Source organism: Caretta caretta, chromosome 6 (genome assembly GCF_965140235.1).
Source record: "Caretta caretta isolate rCarCar2 chromosome 6, rCarCar1.hap1, whole genome shotgun sequence".
NCBI lineage: Eukaryota > Metazoa > Chordata > Testudines > Cheloniidae > Caretta > Caretta caretta.
Window position 1 is genome coordinate 26,093,696 of NC_134211.1, and position 16,647 is coordinate 26,110,342.

A 16,647-nucleotide genomic window follows, 5' to 3' on the forward strand; every position below is an offset into this window, starting at 1 on the left:
CATATTAGACTTTGGCATGCTGAAGGGGGTCAGCCAGCTAGGCAGCTTTGGTGATACCCTGGTAAATAAAAACTACAAACTATTTGCCCCAAATTTGGAGAGATTTTCTTTGTTTTGGGGCGCAGGCGAATTATCTTTCACAATGATTTTTTTAAACAGTCTATGTTCTTTTGAAGTCAGCTTTATTCATTCGGTATTTAGAGCACTGCATGTGGACCTTATTGGTACAGTACTTTCATTTCACAGCTATTCCATTGCAATGGAGGCCTAGAAGTTCAGATGGCATTTCCTGACGTGCCTGCAAAGTGTGCAGGGGAATTCATTTCCACGCTGCCCCTGCATTTATGTATGCGGAGGTATATTTGCGTGTGTAATTCAGGTAGGCAGTTTCCTGATCAGTGTGTTAAATGCTGGGTTTTATATGTAAAAATGGTGTCTGCATTGGTGGAGGTCAATTGATGATTTTGGGGCTTACACATCTAAAGTCTCTTAGATTTTCAAAGCCAGAAGGGGCCATTGTGATCCAGCAGTCTGTGTAAAATTCTATGGCCTGTGTTATGCAGGAGGACAGCGATTCCTGTCTCTAGTCTAACAATTTATGATTGAAGCAGAGAACTTCTTTTAAAAAAGATATCCAAACTTGACTTAAAGAACTCCAGGTGAAGAATCTATCATATCCCCTGGTATTCAGTTCAGGTTATAACAGAGATTTCTTTTCATGGTCTCTGGAGTCCTGAAAAATGATCTTATTTTACTTGACAAAAAAGAGTGGCCTCTACCATTTCTGAAACCTAGGACTTGGTCATGCTATCATTAATACTCCTTGGAAATATTACATCATTGCTAATACACAAGGAACAAAAAACAACATACAGCAGGGAAATATGCACAGGTTAAGCAAGGCCATAATCCTTCCAGCATCTTGCTGGAGTCTCAGGACCCTCGTATTTAGTTCCAACTGTATGAAGACCAGCGGGAAGCTCAGCAGGCTGGTTTCCAGCAACCTACCCACCTCTCTGATTCAGAGTCTGTTTGCTCTTCAAATAGCACAATGTGGCGTTTCAGTCTTTGCCGCCGCACCTCACTGGTTGGGTTCCAGAATATTTCAGTGTTCCCATTTTTCAGGTCATTTATATACACTTCCCCATCCTGAGAGGGAAAATGAAAGGCAAGGTTTAGTGACTGCAGGAACACACAGGCAAATAATCCTGAGGAACACTGGCAGAAGGTTGGTGCCAGGCTGGGGAGTGGCACTTAGTTCGAAGGTCAGTACCCTCCCTCCAGACAGGTTCACTAAATGTTTTCTGAAAACTATCCAATTGGAGCTGGGAGTTTACTGAAAATAAGAAACACTGGCCAAGTTCATCAGAGGGCAAAAGAGAATGAACCACATTCATCCCTGCTGACCACATGTTCATCCCCACAAGACCATTTATATAGGTGCTAACAGGGCCCCCCTCAGTTTAGTATCTGAACACAAATACAGGAACCAAAGCTCAACATCAGGCAACCTCCTCTCCTTCTTTACCAACCCTTTCTCCCTATCATCACTGCTGAAACCAAAGGAAAATTGCACAGCAGAGACTACAAAACCTCACAGTGCAATGTTAACAGAAACGGGAAATGTACCATGTGAAAGGGGACTCCGTTCTTCAGATGCCACCACCAGCCTTTCATCCACATTGCTTGTCAATTTATTTGGCAACTAACTACTAACAGAGCTCCACCGCTTACAGACTGATCAGGTGATGTCTTAGAGTCTCTGCCTCACTAAGTGAGTCGTAGGCCTGCCTACAGACGAAGCAACACCCCAAACAAAATGAGCCAGACTGGTAATTTACACAGCATATAGTGAACAGTGTGACATCCACGAGGCTGGAGTGAGTTATATATTATCGCATTTGCTGAACAGCATGAAGGTTGATGCCATTCAGCCATCTGAACATAGTGTGAGTATTGTCCATGCCATGTTTAGATCACGGATAGTTATTGCACCCATCACTGTCTACCCACCTGTCTCCCAGCTGCTTTCCTTCCTACGCAATGGACCTTGGTACACCTATAACTTGCTTCTTAGGCTCAGCTTCATTCCCACTTTATGCAAAGCTCCCAGCCACTTTCTGTCACTTACAGCTCCTCTTTCATCCCACACAAAGTCCCCCAGCCTCCTCCCCACCTGCAGATTCCTTCCAGAACCTTAATCCCTTCCACAGCCCTTCTCAGGTGAGACAAGATCTCAGTCTGGGAGCCAATCCCCTGGCTGGGGAAGAACAGAGGAGTTGGTTCCAAGTCAGGATAACAGATCCCCAAGATACTCTCCAGCTGTGGAGCTTGGAGGAGGCAGGTGCTAATAGTCTGAATGGCAGGTTTATAAAATCTGTATTTAGAAGCCCATTAAAAAAACCAGGTGCACATCTTATAACAAGTGGCAGGTGCTGACAGCTTCCATGTGTACATCATAGCCCAGAGTCTAGGGAAGCTTTGGAATTTGCTTCTTGACCAAGAACCAGCTCTTCTCCTTGTCTCCTGGGGATTGTGCTCCCAAAGCATGAAATCACCAGTGGCTCCTTTAAATTATGGGAGGTGGATGGACAAGAGAGAGAGATTTTGCATGATGCTGGAGCAAAGCAGACAGAGTTCAGAGAATAGGCTGATATTCTTATTTCCTGAACAACAACATCTCCTCCCCCTGTGCCACCCCAACACACACAGCACCAAAACCAAAGAGCATCTTACAGATTTGCTCTCTTGAAGCCATGGAGTTTACATAACACATTGTGCAAATTGTTCCTTGCAAAAGGCAAGGGAGGAACAAATTGTTTCAGGGTTGATGAAACCCAATTACAAATGCAGGAAGCCGAGCGGCACGCAAATGGATGGCATTAGACTCTAGGACAGCATGACTGTTTTATGTAATATAATCAACTGATTCACAGAAAACAGCATGGCCAATGTAATCTATAATCCAGCACTACTCAAAATTGCAAAGGCGCACAAAGTGGTGATTAGAGTTGGAATTGAACATACACACACCCTGCCCCATGGTGAAGAGTGAATACATTCTCACTAAATTTCAAATACAGGTTAACATTGCATTTGAGGGGAAGGATGGTCCAGAGGTTGGGGTCTAGCCTAGGTCTCTGGAGATCTGGGTTCAATTCATCTACAGACTATGGCATGACCTTTGCCAAGTCAGTCTCTCTGTCCCTCAGTTCCCCATCTGTGACATGGGGAGAATAGCACTGCCCTACGTCAGAGGGGTGTGGTGAGGATAAACGCATTAAAGATTTCAGAGGAACAGCCGTGTTAGTCTGTATTCGCAAAAAGAAAAGGAGTACTTGTGGCACCTTAGAGACTAACCAATTTATTTGAGCATGAGCTTTCGTGAGCTACAGCTCACTTCATCAGATGTTTACCGTGGAAACTGCAGCAGACTTTATATACACACAGAGAATATGAAACAATACCTCCTCCCACCCCACTGTCCTGCTGGTAATAGCTTATCTAAAGTCATCAACAGGTGGGCCATTTCCAGCACAAATCCAGGTTTTCTCACCCTCCACCCCCCACACAAATTCACTCTCCTGCTGATTGTGAGGCATTCAGAGACACTGGTAATGGAGGCCAGACAAGAATCCTGATCAGCTTAGGGCTGGCAATTTGCCAGCTCTTGTCTGCTGCCATCAATATCTGCTCTGGGCTGATGCAAAGATCACTGAAGTCATTGGAAGGACTCCCGTTAATGCCAATGGGCTTCTAGAAGTGCAGGTACTCAGATTATAGTCACCTGCACTTAAGTCTGATGAGGTTACCAGAGCTTTAAAGACCAGAGGTAGTCAGGACCTCTGTTTTATGTCCCATTGAACTCCATCCTCCGCTGTTAACTACGAATGATGTGGGGTAAGGCAGAGATGTTAGTGTGGAACCAGGCTCCATTTCAAACAATGAGAAAGTAACAAAATGCTCTTAAAGTTTTCAAGCTGTAATCCTCTCCCTCCCCACGACCACACAGAGTGTTGTTTTTTTTTTTTTTAAATGTTAGCAGTGCAGATTAAGATGTGTTACCCAGTGTCCATCAAGGCTTGCTAACACTTCTTCTCCTGATTTAATCTTCCCAGAGATTTGATTAATGCTTGTGCTGCCACCAAAGAAGGGCTGTTGAGAGGAAAAAAAAATACAAACTGGAAGAGAGCCAAAAAACAAACAGTACATAAGAACAAAGCTGAAAATTTGTCAGATTTCCAGTGTCACTGGGAGGAAAGACAAGAATTCTGGCATTTATACCCCTTACCAATGTGCCCCATCCTATCTGCCTCTGATACTGAAGTCGCTGTAGCAGACACAAGGGAAGAGGGACAGACTTTCAAATATATTAACATCCAACAATGTCTATGCTGGGAATTTGCCTCAATTTCATCCATTGGTGTCTAGACCCTGATCTAGCTTCACCCACCAGTGCTAACTCCTAGTGCAGACAGAGTAAACTCCTCCAGAATTAAGTTCGTAATAGTGCAGCTTAAGCCGCATTTCAAGCAGGTGTAAACAGCAGCAATACAAATAGTGGTTTTCCCCGTTTATAGCAGGGTTTTGAACCAGAGCAACTATATCAGTGTCTGGCCACCAATGTAATGGGTGCAAATCCTCAGTGTAGACAAGGCTTAAGTAGGTAATGCAAAAGGGTATTTCCAGAGATTCCTTAGAACAATATAAAATTCCTTTTCGCGTTGCACCTGGTTAACACAGGAAATGAAGGCAATAGAGTGACCAGCTGCTCCATTTCCACCACCCAATGATATTTCTTCATCAGTTCTAAATGCTGCTTTTCAACATTGTTTGCAAGTTGGAGCTGCACAGGATTATTTTATACTGTAAAACATTCATTACTGCATCATCCATGAAAAAGGATTCTTTGGTAATTAGCATGGCAGGAACAAACATATGTGATCCACCAGAGAACAGGCAAGCATCCAAATTAACAAGGCCACAAATCACATCTTTAATTGCTCACAAGTCTATTGCAAATGTGGCTAAGGCTCTAAGAAATAGCCATAGTATAGTATATGTAAATATCTGACATGCAAGCTACAGTGACCTCCCCAAACCAGATTTGGGCCATGACAGACAATTTTTAAGCCAGTAAAGGCAGGGTCTACACACATTTCAGGGTCATAAGCATTAAGTTATATCAGGTACTTGGAGTTCAATTTTATATGTAGAGGGCCTGATGCAAAGCCCACTGAAGTCAATGGAAAGACTTCCCTTAACTTCAGTCTTTTCATGGGCCTGATGCAAAATCCACTGGTTTGAAACCCAATGGCAGCCCCACTGCTGAAAAGGTATTTGAGGAAGCTATAGTGAACTGTGTAGCTTTTCCAATACAAGTTGAAAACAGTAAAACATTGTCCTTCCCTGCAGAATCCCGCAGGGAGAATTTGTAAAGGATTCAGCATTCACCGGAAATCTGTAACAATGCACCAGCTCTGCCCTAAGGGATCTACCCTACCTTGTGAGGCCTGTTGCCATCACAACTCTACTCCTTTGTATTTAGTTTGCAGCTAGGCAGAGACTGTTCATCAGAATACGAGATGAACTGATGCTTTGTAAAAACCAATTTGAGTGTCTCTGAAAAGTGACAGGCCACTGCCCTCTCCTTTAATCCTTCCTGAATGCCCACTTCTATCAGGATGCCTACAAGAGTCCCCAGTGTTGCCTGAAAGCCACAAACTTTGACTTCACAGGTGACCTAAACTGAAAGCACAAATAACTGCACCCACGAAAATAGAGTCCAGGGTCTGAAAATCTGGCCCTAAGGGCACAGCTATACTTCAGCGGGGAGTATGCTTCCCAGCATGGGTAGACACACAGACACTAGCTCTGCTTGAGCTAACATGCTAAAACCAGCCGCGTAGCTGCGGCAGCACAGAGCAGCAGCTCGGGCTCACTGCCTGAGTACCCATACTGCTGCTACGGTTCGCATGTTAGATGCGCAGGCTCTGCTTGAGCGGCCTACCTGCGCTGGGAAGCACAGTCCCAGCTGCAGTGCAGAAGTAACTTGGCCCAGGTCACACAGCAAATCAGTGACAGAGTTGGATGTAAAACTCAGGTCTCCTGACTGCTGGCCCTGTGCCTTAAATCACAAGGCTATGCCTCCTCCCTCACTAATGGGAAGTCCCATTATAAGATTCTTTGTGTGATTCCCGGATGTCTGGCACTGATAAGAAAGAACTGGAGGGTCTGAGACAGATCAAGGGCATTATGTCGATTACCTTGAGCTTGAACTCCAGCTCTGCCCTGTAGCTGCTTTTCTCACATTCGATAGTAACTTTCCCTCCAAGCTCCATTGTCATGGTACCGTATAAAATTCCTAAAACAAAACAATAGGATGTGATGTTTGCAGAGGCAATGGGCTGGTTTCTAAATTCAGACATTCTTATAAATTCATAGATTCCAAGGCCAGAAGGGATCCGTGTGCTTATCTAGTCTCACCCCTCCGTAACACAGGCCACAGAACTTCTCCCGAATAATTCCTAGAGCAGATCTTCTAGAAAAACATCCAAGTCTGACTGTAAAATTGTGACTAATAGAGAATTTCACCACAACCTTTTGGTAAATTGTTCCAATTGTTAATTATTCTCACCATAAAAAAATATATGCCTTATTTTCAGTCTGAATTTGTCTAGCTTCACCTTCCGGCCATTGGATTATGATATACCTTTCCCTGCTAGATTGAAGAGCCCATTGTTAAATATTTGTTCCTCATGTAGATACTTACACAAAGCAATCAAGTCACCCCTTCCCCTTCTTTTTGTTAAGCTAAATAGATGGAGCTCCTTATGTTTAGCACTGTAAAGTATATTTTCTAATCCTTTAATCTTTCTCATGGCTCTTCTCTGGACCCTCTCTCCAATTTACCTTCTTGAATTGTGGACACCACAATGATGTTTAGTCAAAAAGGCATGAATTCTACAGCAAAGGCCTGGGATTTTTTAAAATTGGCCATGTAACCTAAACATAAAGCATCCACTCCTGTTCAGCTTCTCCACATGCTCTCAAAACCCTGCAGAGGGGTTCCAAGATGTTATCTTTAGAAAGAGATCAGTCACTCACAAGTGATGATACTAGCTGTAGGATCCTGAAGGCAGAGAGGGGACACAGTTTCAGAAGTGCTCAGCACCCAGCAGCTCCACTTATTTCAGTGCCTATTCTGGAGCTGAGCTCTTGTGAAAAGCCCTGTGAGTTGCAATGGATAGGAGGGGGAGGACTTTAACAAAAGGATTCTGGGCGTTCTCTTCTGGTAGACAAACACTCAACACCATCAAATTAGGCCTGAATAAACACAGGGAGTGGCTGGGTCACTACAAAAAATAATTTCCCCTCTGTTGATATTCACCCCTTCTTGTCAACTATTGAGAATGGGCCACATCCACCCTAACTGAATTGGCCTCGTTAGCACTGACCCCCCACTTGGTAAGGCAACTCCCATCTTTTCATGTGCTGTATATTTATTCCTGCTTACTGTATTTTCCACTCCATGCATCTGATGAAGTGGGTTTTAGCCCACAAAAGCTTATGCCCAAATAAATGTGTTAGTCTCTAAGGTGCCACAAGGACTCCTCATTGTTTTTACTGATACAGACTAACACTGCTACCCCTCTGAAACCACTCAAGTTAAGCTAATGTGAATTCCATATTTTTGCATGCTCATCACTGTGTGTGTGGAGGGAAGGGGGAATATGTACTTCTTCTGCTGGTGCTGTAAAAAGATAAAGACTTTATGCATGCATATCTCAAAAACAGCATAATTTATAAAAGCTGAAGTTGTCCAGGTGGTTAATCTTCAAGGAAGGCTAGTCTCCAGGCCAAGAAAAGAAAAAGTGGTCTGAGCTTCTGAAAAATTGGCTTTACTCATGCAGACCAACATATCAAGTTTAGCATTATTAGGACAAATTCTGTATTTAGCTACAATGTTGAGTCAGCAGTAGCTCCACTGACTACAATGGCATTACTGCATATTTGAACTAGTATAAACAGAGTAGATTTTGGTCCATACTATTTACATACAATATTGAATAGTAACCTCATTGTGGGTTTGGGCTGCTATTTTACTGTGGAATTTACCTACACAAAAGTGGATTCAGGGTGAAATAAATAATAAATAATAATAATAAAAATCCCCAAGTCTTTCTTAAAAAGCCAGAGAAGGGCATTAATTTAAGCTTTGTACTTTAATATCAAAATTTCAGTTATAAATACTCAAAAGCCAGGAAGTATAAAAGAAAATGTTCATTGTCACCTCACCCACAGTGCACATGACATATTCTGGATTACTAATTTCTGCATAGTGTTGATAGAAACATGCAACAGACTAATTCTGCCCTTAGACATGCTTAGCAACATCAAATTACTTCAGTGAGAGTTGCCATACCTCTGTAACAAATGAGTGTTGTGTAATCCCGTCACCAGTACAGGGCTTGACTGTTGTAACTATCAATGCATTTAGTGTCCACTGACTTCACGTGGGTCACATGAGAGAGCAGAACTACTGCAGAACTGAACCCAGAGTCATTAGGATCCCATAATATTATTCTGCCTGCTTTCTTCAGACATAATATTTGAACTCAGTTCACATCCTACCTTTACAATGGGCATATGGCATTGTAATGATGTAGTCTTCACCCCTATTTAGAAACGTAAGCTTGGCTTTCCCATCCAATAATGCAGAAAGTGAGTTACCTATAGATATAGGAGTACAGATTAGCATACGTGAATATTTGTAAAACAAACGTCTAAGCTAATTCACTCATTTTCCAGTTCTTAAAAATGAGACTTCAATTTAATGTAGGATAACTAATTAAATGAAATAAATAAACCCTATTGATTCAGGGCATAATCCAGCCACTAATTAATGGGAGTAGAAACCTATCTTGTGGGTAGGTTATTTTAAAATACTCCACTACAGGGATTCTTGCACCTTCCTTTGAAGCAACAGGTACTAGCTACTGCCAGAGAGAGGAAACTGGACTTGGCAGACTGTTGGTCTGATGTGGTAAGGCAATTCTTATGTCATTTAGAGCTCAGTGGATTTTTTCCAAAGCCTTTATTATATAAGTTCTTTTAATTAGGTATGATTCCGAACAAGCATGCCATAAACATTGTAAGGACAGCAGTGACTGCTCACAAATTCCAGCCAGTGTAAACTACTTGATGGATGTTGTATCATATGACAAACTAGTTTAAATAATTACATTATCTTTAGGCCCCAAAGTAGCAGTGTCCTTTTACATATTCATATCTGCAGAGTCTGTTGTGGAACTTTAGGGCCCCATTCTTAGAAAGTTGAGATCAGAGGCAGTTGTGTATTTACACGTGCACACAAGTCAGGTATTTTGTGTGCACTAATGGGTATATGTAAAAGGCCTGATTTGTGAATACAATTGTGGTAATTGCACATGTAAAGCAGGTGTACAACTGAACACCCACAAATCCCTAAGAACCTTAAATTCTGGAGAAATCAGACCCTTACAGTCCTACAGCTCTATCTGAAAAATGCAGATGTGAAAAATCTGAGCTGAGATCTCGCTGCCAATCTCATCTTGAAGAATCATCTGAGTTGTGAAGAATTGTGTTGTGGGCTAAGTTCTGTACTTGCTGACATGTACAACCTTACTTAAACAAATGGGCTTGTCACGTGTGTAAATGAGAGCAGAATTTAGACCTCTACCTATCATTCCGTGTGGGCAACACAATTGAATTATTTGAATTTTTGCCAAGAGACGCCATAGAGCATTGCTGTTTTTGTAGATGACAGTTTCCCCAGCAAGTGTCCATTTTGCCCTGCTTGGAGGAGGTAACTGGAAAATCCAGTGGGAGCTCCAATGACATTTTAGGCTATACTGCTGACATGGACTTTATTTGGGCATTTTCTTTGCTCTTAATCTTCACCGTCCACTGGCATGAGTAAGAAGCCCATCAGAGGAAGCAAAAGAAACCAGCATGTAACCTTAAGGGTGTTTAGGTTTGAGATCTTACCATAAAACTTGGACTTGGCGAGAATGCTGCCAGTAATGCAGAACCCATCCTTCCTGTTACTGACGTGAAAGGCTGACACTGGTGGGTGATGAGATACCTACAAGGAAAAAAGGTAGCTCCGTGAAACTCTCAGCTTCCTCCATCATTAAAATAATTACATGCCCAGTTCAACTGGGGATTCAAAACCCTTTGGCAGCTTTGAAGAAGGGAAGAAAAAAAAAATCAGCCTGGCAGCCTATGTCATGAAGGGCTAAATCCCTCACATACCGTCTCTTTCATCCATGAAGAATAAGGGGCTAATTCCCCCATTTACACTGGCTGATGTCAGTGGGGCTGGACTGGTGTCAATCAATGCAGAATTTGATCCAATGTGATTCATACCCTGTGTAGACGCAAACCATACTAACTTGAATAGTATTCCATTAGTCAGAAGCGAGTGATGTGGCAGGCAGGAAAAGAGGCTTTATTAAACAGTCTGAAAGGCCAGTGTTACATGTTGAGCCTCTATTATTTGAATGGCAGCAGCCTGGCTCTGGTTTACATTCCTGAGCCTCTGGTGCCACAAACTAGATAGATCCCTGTTACAACTTGTTCTTTTTCCAGTTCCACTCATCATATTAGAAAGCAGCACAGAAGGATTTTAGCTGTGAAAAATCTCTAAAAAGTGTACATTGAAGCAAATGGCAAGCTAAGGAAATCTGGAGAGGGGAAAAAAAAAGACTAGTTTATGGCCATAACCTATTCTATATCCCTGTGCAAAAGACTCAGTCTCAGAGAAGGAGTACGAAACACTGTTGCTCACCCATCGGTTCAAGCAGTTCTAGTGCTTACAAAAGTCTGGATTGCAAACAAAGTTATTTACCTGTTCCGCGATGTAAAACGTGTGACTGTTTGTCTGTGGGTGAAACCAACAGCAGCGAAAGGTCTCTCCCAAAATGGGGTTATATGGCTTTTTTATTCCCTATAAAATAAAGACACAAATCTTACACACACACACACACACACACACACACAGCTATGGGAATATTACAGCACAGAATGCACACCTGGGAGTTGTGTTGTTCTTGGTGTGGACATGGCCCCAGGACCCAAAAGTTACTACCAATGAAAACTGATTATCCAATCTTACAAATGGGGAAAAAACAGAAATAGAGCGATCAAGTGACTTTCCCACGGTTCTACAGCAAATCAAATGGCAGAGTCAGTGACAGAACCCCAGCGCGTCTGATTCTCACCCTCTGTCTAGTCTAACCACTTCCACCTGATGCACAGACTGATCTATAGCCTCTACTAACTTGGACATTGAAATCTATTGATGAAAAGAGTTACATTGTTATTATTACACACAGCAAGTACATTCAGATACAGAGATCTAGCAATATGTTTTTAGCACTTGAGAAAAAAAGACTCCTGATATTGCACCATAAGAAGAATTGACCCCAACAATTAAACATGGTGTTCTCTGTGGCACACGACCAGCCCTAGCTTCCTTTGTCCAGTGCAAGAGAGCTGAGCCCATTTCTGATAACCTGCTGCTATTCCCTGCTCCCCCTGCCCACCATATCCCCCGTAAATTCAGTTTTAAATAAGTAAAATGGTAAGAACAACAAAAGGAGAAATGAATGATCAAGAGAAAGGCAAGAAAATAAATCCAAATTATACAAGCAGTAAGTTTGAATGTTTATTATATCTACAAGGTTTATGCAATGTCTTACCTTTGGCTTCTTATAAAAGCCTGACAAATACCATCTCAACACTTGCTTGATTCGACTGTATGGATCGTCTTCGAGCGCAGCTCTGTGGGAGAAGGGACACAGGACATTTACTCAAAATGCTTTTTGTACCATTTACATGTCTGATTCATCACTGTGTGACTCCAATCTAATTCCAGTGTAATGCTATTGATTTTTCAGCATTGCACCAGCATAAAACTGAAGTAATGCAGTGATGAACCAGGCCCTACATGTCTTGACAAACACTATGCTGCTACTATTGAGGGGGAAAGCACCCCTGCCTCCCCCCAGTGGATATTGGTTTCTTAGTGGTGTACGCAAGTCAAACACACAAACTGTGGGATTTCTTGGAATTGACTAGCAGGTGTGTGCCCCACTAAAAATCCCAAAGCAATAATCTCATCTTTAGGGCAATAATTGGCTTTAGGGTTGCCACTTGATCCGAAATTGTGTAGAGGTCATAAGATAGTAACTGGTCCAGTCCTATCACTCAAAATCAACCAACACCTTTAACTTCTTGGGAGAATCAGAAATTTAGCACTTGCCTGACCACTTTAAATCTTCCCAGTTTTAGATGGAGCAGGAAGTGATCATGTGATGAAACTGTCCTCAGTGTATTTCCAACCAGATACAAAACTGGTAGTCTACTGAGAAGTAACATCCAGACTTCAAGATGCTTATCTGAATAAAACCTCCAACCTTCCTGAGGTTCACCTAACCATCAGTAAGAGCCAGGGTAAACACAGCCACCTAGCAAGCTGCATCTTACAAACGGTGTAACTGGATCTCGACAAATAAGCTTGAAAATGCCCTGGGATTTTAAGAAAGGCTGAAGGCAACAGAATAAATAATAATAAAGCACAAACCCATCCATGTAATGTTATGAATGAATATTGCATAATTTCAATTTGTTAGAACATACCCAGCATGCCCATTCAAGAGGCAAAATATTTATTTTCCTCCACTCTACCCTCCAAAACACTGCTCAGTTCAACAGAGTCAGAAGAAAAGCCCCTATTTATCTCCAAGTGCCACTAATTATATTGGTTGCAGGTGGTGGCAGGTTTGCTTAAACATATTCTCCTGTAAACTTTGTCCAAAAATCTCTTTCCACAGGTACAGCAGAAGGTGGAGTAGTACTATTATAACAAGCTTATAATAAATAACAGAACCTCTGTCCATTCCAGCCCATACTCGAGGGAAGGGTGCATAGGAAGCTTTGTCCAGAGTTTCCCGTTTTCCTTACTCCCCCCCACATCACTGGTTTCCACGGGAACAGTCTGTTTTTAAAGGTCACTGATGTTGATTCCTAACCTAATTTACATCTACACAGATCAAACTAGAGACTCATGCATTATTTGTGGGACTTCTCAAGCGTACAAATGGTCCAGCCAGAAACAGACTAATGCTCTCACACATGTTCACAGAGCTGGGAAACACATCCCTGCTAAGCCTGCCATAAGTGCTGCTTACTGGGAAAGTAGGTCAGCATGGTAGTAATAATCAGAGAGTTTGTTGAGGAAAGAACGTGGCTCCAGGATGAAGGTGGGCAGAACCACGCGGGACAAGTCCATTCCAGGCCGCAGCTGCTTCAGCAGAATCCACATCAAGCTCTTGTTTTCTTCCGAGACCGTTTCTGTTTGAGAGGATTCACCCGTCTAAATGAAAGGAGAAAAAGTCAGCACAGAAAGCAACGGTTAAAGCAAAGCACATATGCCTGGATAGCCCAAGGGGATTGAGAATGGTAAAACCCTCTATGAAAACAGTTCAAACCTGCCTTAGGTCTACAGGGAGCAAAAGTCATTACAGTGCGTAACGGTAGGTTGTGTAGAATGAGTGGTATTCTCACTCTTACTCTGGACAGAAAATAAAACGACTGCAAAACCCACCATGTTGTTGACAAACTTAGCAGAGGGACCAGTGACCGAACAGACAATGGAGAGTGGAAGCGGTCCTTCACGATCAAAACATACAATGGGGCAAGTGGGACACAGCTTACACTGCCGTGGCCCTTGTGGAGGCAGTCATGTGGAATTAATCAAGAACTATAGCCTGCAGGACTCTCAATCAGCATCTTTCACCAGCAGAAGTCAGGGACCACGTACTGCTTTCAGTTACACTTCGGTTTTTCCTTTGATTTCAACAGAATTACATGGATATCACTGAACAGAATGCACAGCCCCCTCAAGCAGCAGGATTAGAAGTTATACCGTGAAGTTCAACATTGCTATTAGTTATCAGAGCTAGTACACAAAGGCCACCCTGGGCATTAGAGTTAAATGAAGAAAGGGAACATAATGGTCTATTTATCTCATCAGGATTTCTGCTGCTTTTAGTGGCCCACGCAAAAGATTTCTACAGGGGAGTGAAATAGGTCCATTTCTGAAAATGCAATTTAGTTCTGGGGAGCAATGTGTTTTTACACCCTGCAATGGCCAGATTCTCAGGTGGTGTAAGTCAGTAGAGCGAATATACACCAGCAGCTGAGAATCTGCTCCCTCACTTCTTGCATTAGAGCAAGGTTTGGAAAAAGGGAAAAGTAGTATTTTAGAAAACTTGGGAATGAGGAACAGTGAAACTTTTTTATTATGTTACCATCCTTCTGGTGACAGAGACTCATGCAGCTTAAGCCTCAGAGAAGAAATGGAAACCACTAGAGAACTTATTACAGTAGTGCTAGCTAGGACTTGATAATTCTGAGTCTGTCAGCTTGTTTCTTATTTACCCAGCTTTTCAGGTGTGTATATCTTGGCAATACAAATTAATTCCAGATTGGACTTGATATACAAGGATTTACCCGAAGAGTGAGTCATGAGGGGAAGGGGAGGGAGTAGGGGAGAGAAGCTTTCCTACTTCTTATCTTAAAGCTTTCCAAATGAAGTTCTTTTTGCTGTCAGTCCATCTTGTAAAGATGTGTAATTTTTGATACTATGGGACAAATTCTGCAAGCAGGAATTTTATTCCTGCAACGGGTTTTGTGCTGCAGATTTCTAGCACAAATATGGAAGCTTAGTTAAGGCAAAGCTGAAAGTTAGGTAGAAGTGCATGTACATACCCCTCAATTGAGCTTCCATAACTTTGCTGAAAATCTGCAGAACAAAAAAAAAAAAAACAACCTACAAAATTTGGGCCATAGCATGAAAAGTTTATACATCCTTCGTAGGGTAGAAAGCATGCACATATTTTAGGAGGATTATGTTGTAAATTGGCTACTGCAGCTCAATATCTCAGAACCATCCCAGTGCTGATAATGAAGTGTGGTATTGAAGGGAGGGGTGTGCTTCACTCGGTAGTGGCACCATCTAGTTGAGATATTACACCGAGGTCCCTTTCACCTGTCTCAGGTGCAAGTCCAGGTGGAAAAAAGATCAAGCATTCTCTCTAAACAGAAATATGAAAAACAGCACCCAATGATCAAAGCAGTGTATGAACAATTTGAGGGCATACTGGGTGCCAAATTTGCCTGCACAATCTGCTGCCAGTATTTATCTCATTTTAGGCTACACTCAGCATGAAAGGTGCCACTCCATACAACCAAAGTTTATTCCATTGCACTGAGCTTTTCCTATAGCTTAGGTAAACTTATTTAGAATTAAAAAGGGCACCACATACTTTAGTCAGGTGTACTCTCCACCACTGAATGGAGCAATTACAGTCAGCTGGGTCAAAAATCCACTTCTTCAAGAAGTGCCAAATTATCTACCCTGCTAACACCTCCATGACAGTCTATCATGTGACACAGACACGTTTTAGAAGTGGTCTAAATACCAATTTCCATGGACGGAATTAATTTCTCTTTGTTCCTGTGCATATTCTTACTCTGGAGTCATAATACTTTGTGTTGTAATTGCTTGCTGTACGTTAGGATTTGAAGGGAGCAAGACACAGCAGGAGCAGTGACCAAGCAGAAGAATGGCTGCCCCTGAACAACCTTTTTATTTATTTTTTCTTCCAGTCATGCCTCCTTAGCCATAAACACAGATGGGAGGTCTCAAGCCATGAGACAGAGGCCTTGACTACACTGGGAGTTTGTCATGGTTCTGGCCACCAGTGTAGCTGCACTGATGCAACCTACTAATATAGACCGGTAACGCCACTATTTGCACCTGTACATAGCTTATCTTTGCAAGAAACCAGGGTCCAACTGCACTGGTACACGTCATGGCTTGTAGCTATTTACCCCATCTATGCTAAAGGTTTGGACTGCTGCAGCTACAGTGCTGTCTGGCCAGTGATGGCTGAAATCAGAGTAAATCCCCAGGGCAGACATCTCTAGAGCAGAATGCTTCTCTGTGATGCATCAACAGGAATTTAATTTAATTGTTTAAACAGTGGGCCACATTCCGATTTCAGCTTTCCTGGTGTAAATCCAGAGTAACCCCTCTGGCTCCCAGCCTCCTCCAGCTGACTCTCGTCCAATGCTGTCAACTCCACAAGCTGCTCTAACATTATCTTCATCAAAGAAGTCACAGTGACAAAGCCAACAAAGGCCCTCACGTTGGACATGAATGCATTCTAATGTTAAACAATTTGAAAAATGGATTCCTAAATGGCAGTTTCACGTAGGAGACCAAGTGGCTCAGATGTTCATTAGGACACACAAAAGGTTCATTTTGTGTAACGTGAATAAGAAAGTCCCATATCTTGCAGCGGGCAATGGACTGAAGCATCCTAATTGGTGAGGATACAGGCTTGGAATCAGGGCCATCCCTAGCTATTTTGGTGTTCTACGCAGCCCCCACCACGGAGGCCTGGGGCCAGCTCCCGGAGGCCTGGGCCCCAGGCTGCTCTACTCTCCTGGCTCCCAGGCTTGGGGGAGGGTGGGGAAACTGCCCCCCAACACTCGCCAGCAGCGCGGCTGGGAGCCAGGGGAGCTGAGCAGGCT

At 42.7% G+C, this 16,647-nt stretch overlaps 1 protein-coding gene across 6 annotated transcripts in view; it reads right to left on the reverse strand.

Annotated features, from left to right (window-relative positions):
• Window positions 1-16,647, reverse strand: part of OSBPL5 (oxysterol binding protein like 5) — a 220,223-nt gene that overhangs the window by 10,509 nt on the left and 193,067 nt on the right. For all 6 annotated transcript variants that reach the window (XM_048854699.2, XM_048854700.2, XM_048854695.2 and 3 more), the window contains 8 exons: window positions 13,236-13,420; window positions 11,745-11,826; window positions 10,892-10,990; window positions 10,030-10,126; window positions 8,635-8,733; window positions 6,267-6,364; window positions 4,066-4,155; window positions 1,013-1,149 (listed from right to left, as the gene is read on the reverse strand). In XM_048854699.2, the coding sequence (XP_048710656.1) occupies window positions 1,013-1,149; window positions 4,066-4,155; window positions 6,267-6,364; window positions 8,635-8,733; window positions 10,030-10,126; window positions 10,892-10,990; window positions 11,745-11,826; window positions 13,236-13,420 (887 nt within the window). The remainder of the gene's footprint in view (window positions 1-1,012; window positions 1,150-4,065; window positions 4,156-6,266; window positions 6,365-8,634; window positions 8,734-10,029; window positions 10,127-10,891; window positions 10,991-11,744; window positions 11,827-13,235; window positions 13,421-16,647) is intronic.